This window comes from Pomacea canaliculata, linkage group LG9 (assembly GCF_003073045.1).
Source record: "Pomacea canaliculata isolate SZHN2017 linkage group LG9, ASM307304v1, whole genome shotgun sequence".
Classification (NCBI taxonomy): domain Eukaryota; kingdom Metazoa; phylum Mollusca; class Gastropoda; order Architaenioglossa; family Ampullariidae; genus Pomacea; species Pomacea canaliculata.
The window spans coordinates 22,572,450-22,578,698 of record NC_037598.1 but is presented as its reverse complement, the minus strand read 5'-3'; the positions used below and the strand labels follow the sequence as shown (position 1 = coordinate 22,578,698).

At 41.2% G+C, this 6,249-nt stretch overlaps 2 protein-coding genes across 3 annotated transcripts in view; both read left to right on the top strand.

Moving 5' to 3' along the window:
- LOC112572977 (very low-density lipoprotein receptor-like) overlaps positions 1 to 2,828 on the top strand; it is a 3,519-nt gene extending 691 nt beyond the window's left edge. Inside the window, exons 3-5 of the mRNA XM_025253006.1 lie at positions 1,273 to 1,386; positions 1,668 to 1,790; positions 2,148 to 2,828. Coding sequence (XP_025108791.1) covers positions 1,273 to 1,386; positions 1,668 to 1,790; positions 2,148 to 2,293 — 383 coding nt within the window. The 3' untranslated portion in view covers positions 2,294 to 2,828. The remainder of the gene's footprint in view (positions 1 to 1,272; positions 1,387 to 1,667; positions 1,791 to 2,147) is intronic.
- Positions 2,829 to 2,977: 149 nt separating this feature from the next.
- LOC112572545 (low-density lipoprotein receptor class A domain-containing protein 3-like) lies at positions 2,978 to 5,589 on the top strand. Of its 2 annotated transcripts, XR_003101026.1 has the most exons (5): positions 2,978 to 3,658; positions 3,780 to 3,899; positions 4,248 to 4,370; positions 4,658 to 4,932; positions 5,181 to 5,589. XR_003101026.1 is itself a non-coding variant. In XM_025252274.1 (4 exons), exons 1-4 carry the CDS (start codon positions 3,568 to 3,570, stop codon positions 4,810 to 4,812), a joined length of 489 nt encoding a protein of 162 aa, XP_025108059.1. In that variant the 5' UTR covers positions 2,978 to 3,567; the 3' UTR covers positions 4,813 to 5,589. The 2 variants fall into 2 exon arrangements, 1 of the variants encoding a protein (XP_025108059.1); XM_025252274.1 differs by having other exon boundaries at positions 4,658 to 5,589.
- Positions 5,590 to 6,249: the final 660 nt, after the last annotated feature.

The following is a 6,249-nucleotide window of genomic DNA, read 5'->3' as shown; positions in this document are numbered from 1 at the left end:
AGCATACTAGACTTTTTTTTTAATTTTTAGAGATTTCAATTATTATCATGGGTAGACGGAACACGACATCTGCTGTTGTAAAATTATCTGGCCGAACAAGAGACTCCAATAGGAGGAGTCAATTTAATTTTTTTTTAATTGTTTTCGGCAACTCTAGTGTTTCTGTATTGAGAAGGTTAAAGAATATACTGCGAATGATAATGGACATTCAGTTCACTTTTATATGACCAATGAAAACTTTTATTTCTAAACTGTAAGATAAGCTGTATAACCCAAGACCCTGTTCTTTCTGACATTACTGTCTTGTGTGTTTATCTAGGGAGTTCAGAGGCCACTTCGGTCTCCAAATAACCTTTGAACTTAAGCCGCAAACTTTCAAAAAAGATATACAGATAAGATAGAGGTGAGATAGTATAGAAAGATCCTTCTAGAAAGACCACATTACCGATGAAGCAAAAAAACGTATAAGGGAGATGAGTGTGTCTTGCCAAGTTCACAAACTGGAGTGGTATAGGTATAGGTACATTTCAAGACCATCGGGACTTGCAAAGACGATCCTACGGGGAGAAGGGAATTGAGGGGGAAAAAAAACACAGACCAAAAAATAAAAAAGGACCCACAATATCCACGAAAGGACGAGGGCGGACTTTGTCATCACGGAATTGAGAATTATTATTTCTTGTGCCCAAAGCAAGAAGGGCAAAAACTAACAAAAACTCTGTTATCATTTATTCAAGGTCGAGCATATGCTTCAAATCGTTCAGTAGATTAAGAAATCATGAAGAGCTGTTGATTCTTATCATAAAGGACGCATATTTTATTCTGCGGTCAGTTGACTTCACTGCAACAAATTTCTTCTAGTCCTGATCGCAATTAATTTTTAAAAAGTAATTGTGTACCGTAGAAAATCTTTGAACCGTAAAAATGAAATTTATTGTTTTTATGCTTCTGGTTGGCTTTACATCGGCCGGATCCAAAAGGAAGTTAAAGCCTGATTTAAGGAGCAGAAGAGCACGTGAGTAGAAAATGTCCAGACAACCCCTTTCTAGCTTTGAGCTGTTGTCTCCCTTACTTTTTCTCACACACAAAAAAACAAAAACAAAAAAAAAAAAAAACGGTTCAGTCTATGAAAAAGAGAGGGAAGGAAACAGTATGAAAGAGTGCTTTCGTCTTCGCTAGGAACTTCATTGTATTTCGGGGTTGTTTTTTTGTTTGTTTTTTTTTACCTGTTTGCGACTCATATTCACCTTGAACTTTATTTCCACCTGACAGCGTGTGCAGACAATGAGTTCCAGTGTAAGGACGGATTTTGTATTCAAGAAGAGTGGACTTGCGACGCCCAACACGACTGTTGGGATGATTCTGATGAAACGCTACCCGAATGTAGTGAGTTTAATAGAGTTTTCTTTTCATCTTTCATGTTCTAAAGTCCACCTCATTCGCAAAATGAACGACATCTTAGCAGTGATGATACGACTGATGTAAAATTGTTGATTTTCATTATTGATGACTGATGCAAAATTCATTACAGATGATTTTGGTTATTAATGATATAGCAGTTAGCCGAGTCCTCATTTCGAGACATGTCTGGGTTCTACCTTGAGTTCAGAAGAAATCATCTCACATGCGCGGTGTCCTCACGCAGATTGCACTTCCTGTTTTCTCAGCTCACGCGGGGTACTGCACAGGTGCTCACCAGATCCGGTGCAAGAACAACCGCTGCATGCCCCTAGAATTCCGCTGTGACGGCAAGAATGACTGTGGCGATGGAACTGATGAGGTTGACTGTGGTGAGCGTTGTTTTTTTTTTTTTTTTTTTCATTCTCCTGACTTCTTTCTATTTTTTTTTTTTTTAGGAAATAGCTCTGTGCAAAAATGCTTTAGTTGAAGTCAAAACTTTGTAGTCGTTGTCATTTGTTGTTGTCAGTCCGCCTATGCAGCTTGTCTGAAAGAATATAAATGCGATATTTTTTGGTGATCTTGTTTGTCAAATTCGACTTCCGGTCGCTGACGTAAGCAAAGTGTTTAAAAAGGAACAAGAGCATGCACACGCGCGCACCGGCATGCATTCGCACATACACCCACTTGACTAGTGTTTACTACAGCTCTGACTCAATGAAGGTAATGTTACTTTTCTCTGTGTACAGCCAGCTTCACCTGTTCACGGGGTGAATTCAAGTGCAGCAACGGTCACTGCATCGAGGAGATCTACCTGTGCGATGGAGACGACGACTGCTTCGACAAATCTGACGAACAACCCTCCAACTGCCCCAGCGGCAAGCGAGCCGTCTAATGACATCCTTCTTGACCAGTCAGCCGTTGCAGATCACTGCATTCAACCTCTAGATATTGCCAAGGAGCTCCCGTTTGAACTCCCTTGTTATCCACTGCTAAAATGTCAATGAAACCAAATGAAAGGACCTGTTTGGATCGTCTAAAATGTTGATATCTCACAGATGTGGCAGAAATCTGGCCTAACGGCCACCAGACAACAGCAAAGTAGGACTTGAGGGGATAAGAATTAACATTAGTTATTTCAAAATACGTCGAGAAAACAAATTTGCATTTCGGAAAATTAATGATTTAATCAAAATCTTATTAAAGCAGTACAAATAGTTATAGGTGTGGTGAATCCACTCCTGTACCCTCCAAGTTTTACTATTCATCAAGCAAATATATTCCTGTACCAAAATATCGAGATAAAAATATATATCCTGCGCGGCGGTGACAACACTCATATGCACACAAGCGCGCGTGCGACGCACACGCACACACAAAATAGACTAAAACGTTGTACTGTAGGAATTGTAATAATAATGGCACTCAAAGAAACCGCAAACTGAAAAAAAACTAGCAAATTTAAGTGCAAAAGCTATTTTCACTATTTAAAAGACTTAGTTGAAGCCGATAGCTTGCTTACATGTTTACATCGCGTGCTCGTGTCACTTCTATACACTAACACGTTTACACAGTAAACAACAATGTTACAGTTTAATCTAAATAAGACAAAGAGGCAACTATACTCTTCTCGCACTAATTAAATTATCATAATTTCTAATTCAGTCCTTTCTATTCTGTCATGTCTCCTTGTCTCAAGCACTGACAGCATGCTCCCATGTCACGCGCTATATAAAATCACAATTTTATTTCTCTAGTCATTAAGACTGCTCACAAAAACATAAATAAAGTCGCTATCAAAGTGAACGTAGAAACTAAGATAGAACGCAGATAAGAGAGAACCCAGATGCTTTCAAGTAGTATTCGACAGGAACTGGCATAGAGATAACCACCGTCGGCATTAAGGATCTTCTTCTGGTTGAGTTCGACTCCAGACGTGAAGACAAATTTGGGAATCTTGGGAATCTGGGAATACAGAATTGAGGAACAGACTCCAGATGACCTTTTTGATGCCTGTTCAACAATAATAATAAAGATAAATAAAGGTGTACCGGAACCAGAACGCCGAGCTCTTGTGGAGGTGGGAGGTTAGGTTTACGACAGTGGACGGAGGATTTCGTTGAAGCCACAGAGTCTCGCGAAAACTGTTACTGGCTGTTGAAGAAGAAAATGTGGAAGCTTCTGCTCGTGTTGTGTGTAGGGGTGGTGGACACTGCCAGCGTTAAGAACTGGAAGCACTTCAAGAGAAGCATACTCACAGGTAGGAGTTTATATAAATGCCATCAGAAGAGATCGTAAATTTTCCCCCTTTTTGAAAAAAAACCCAACTAACGCCTGTTACCGTCTAACAACTGTCAGTGATTTGTTTTTATACCCGATAGGCTGCGACGTACCAGAGTATTTCCGGTGTGCGAGTGGTACTTACTGCATTGAGCCAAAATATACCTGCGACTCAAGAGATGACTGTGGGGATAACTCTGACGAGACACTTCCTGAATGTCGTAAGTTACCTCCCTTTGTCATCCGCCGGACCCACATGCTGCAGATATCTGCTTCTGTTTCCAAGAAAATTTATTTAAAAATATAATACCGGTGAAGCCCCTTGTACTATTGATAGCAAGATAAAGCTGCACAAAATAAAAATAATTTTAAGACATGAGTTTTGGCTGATCGCGTACAGAGGAGTGAGCAGTATTTTGCAAAAAAGAAGAAAAAAAACCCCCAAAAAAATGGTATTTAAATCCAAGATGTATAAAACTTATGCAATACCGAATACGTGCTGAGAGTGAGGTATTAATCATTTCCATATTCCTGTCATTAAATTATTTCGTCGTTTCTGCTTATTTCAGCACCAGAAGGTTCATGCACAGGTCCCCATCGCTTTCCATGCAAGAACGGCAACTGCATCGGAATATCTTTCTATTGTGACTTAATGGACGACTGCGAAGATGGATCTGACGAGGAGAACTGCGGTCAGTGCTTGCCTAGAACACATGTTCACAGCACAAACAGGAAGCCGTTTTGTTTCAAAACACGTGTATATTACTTAAATCCCGATAACACAAGTTGAATGAGTAGTCAAAACAAGAAGTTAACCAACTCCGATAATGTAGATATTCAAGGATACGATTAGCAAATGGATTATTAGAATGGAAATATTAAATTAATTTCTCCTGTGGGATTACACAGCTGATTATCACATGTTTGTGATGTTACCTTCTGTGACCCTCATACCTTGTTCGTGTTTACCTTCCTGTAGACCCTTCTGCCTGCTCTGAGGACGAGATGAGGTGTGACATCGGCCTCTGCATCGAGCCATCTTGGCTGTGTGACGGAGACGACGACTGTGGTAACGGCTGGGATGAGCGACCAGAGAACTGTCATCCACGATCGACGACAACAGAGTCGACGTGAACAGTCGTCGCTCTACCTCTCACCCACTTGCTATCGTCGTTCTTTCGTCAAGCTGCACCCGGCTGTAATAAAAGGTCGTTTCGTTGTCGAGGGGAGCTAGTTATGCATTATCCACCCGGGGTGAGTGTCCACAGCGGTTTCCTTGATACTGTTATATATGGGAACAACACCACAGAGGCACGCAACATCACATACAGACGTTTCGCGTTAAATGAGTTAAACACCATCATTGCATGACAAACATTGCGCCATCCTAATGCTCGTATCAGGATCGTTGATGAGGATACCGCTCATTCAAAGACAATGCTAGTACCTAGTGATGTGTTCATACTCCTCTCAATTGAGTTTTCCCGTTTTCGTGTTACTAGTAAATCCTCCACGACAAAGAAAGGAGCAGGAAGTCCGTGATAAAAAATGTGAATCTTGGATCAGGATGGCTGCTTATGACGACAACCCTCAGCTCATGAATGGCACCAAAAAATCACGGAACTTAAAAAGAGTCCGTAATTTTATTCGTGCCATGTACTAGCAAGGGAAAGAAGCATGCCAGAGCGTTAGTTGTCCGCCCTTAGCATCGGCGCTGTCCTGCTGTCCTTTGAGCTCAGCTTTGAAGAGGTCGCAACAGAATGTACTTTCAGGCAAGGACACCAGTGTCCAGGGAACAAAAGAGGATCATCCACGATCCATAGCATCATAACCATTGTGAACAGTCGTCGCTCTCACCCGCTTACTGAATTCATTCTTTCGTCACGCCGCACCCGGCTGCAATAAAAGTCGTTTCTCTGTCACTGGAAACTAGTTATGCATTATCTACCCGGGGTGAGTGCCACAGCGGTTGTCCTATTCCTTGATACTGTTGTATCATCTCTAGTTATAATTTTAATTTATATTATTAATAATACATAGATGCACACATCACATGCAGACATTATGCATATAGAATTCCTATCTCAGGATGAAAGATATCTAGCTTGCTCAATCCAGTTGAACTGGAAGTGAGGCTGCAACTGATCCCATCAACACCATTGTCCAGTAAAATACTAACAGATCGTCCATGGCAGGGAAAGGACAGGAACTCCATGATAAGAATGTAAATGTTGGATCAGGATGGCTGCTTATGAAGACTATCCTCGGCTCATAAATGGCACTAAAAAAACACGGAGCTTAAAAGAGTCCGTAATTTTATTGGTGCCATCTACTAGCAAGGGAAAGAAGCATGCCAGTGAGTGTTATCTGCCCTTTGCGTCGGCGCTGTCCTGTTGTCCCTTGAACTCAGCGTTGATGAGATCGTAACAAAATGTACCTCTAGGCAAGGACAGTGGAACAAAAGCGGGACCATATCCTTTACGGGCAATTTTGGTCACGGCTGAATGCCATCAGACAAAACAGTATCCTACTCGATATACGAAAACTCATTACATCTTGATAAGGAGGGAG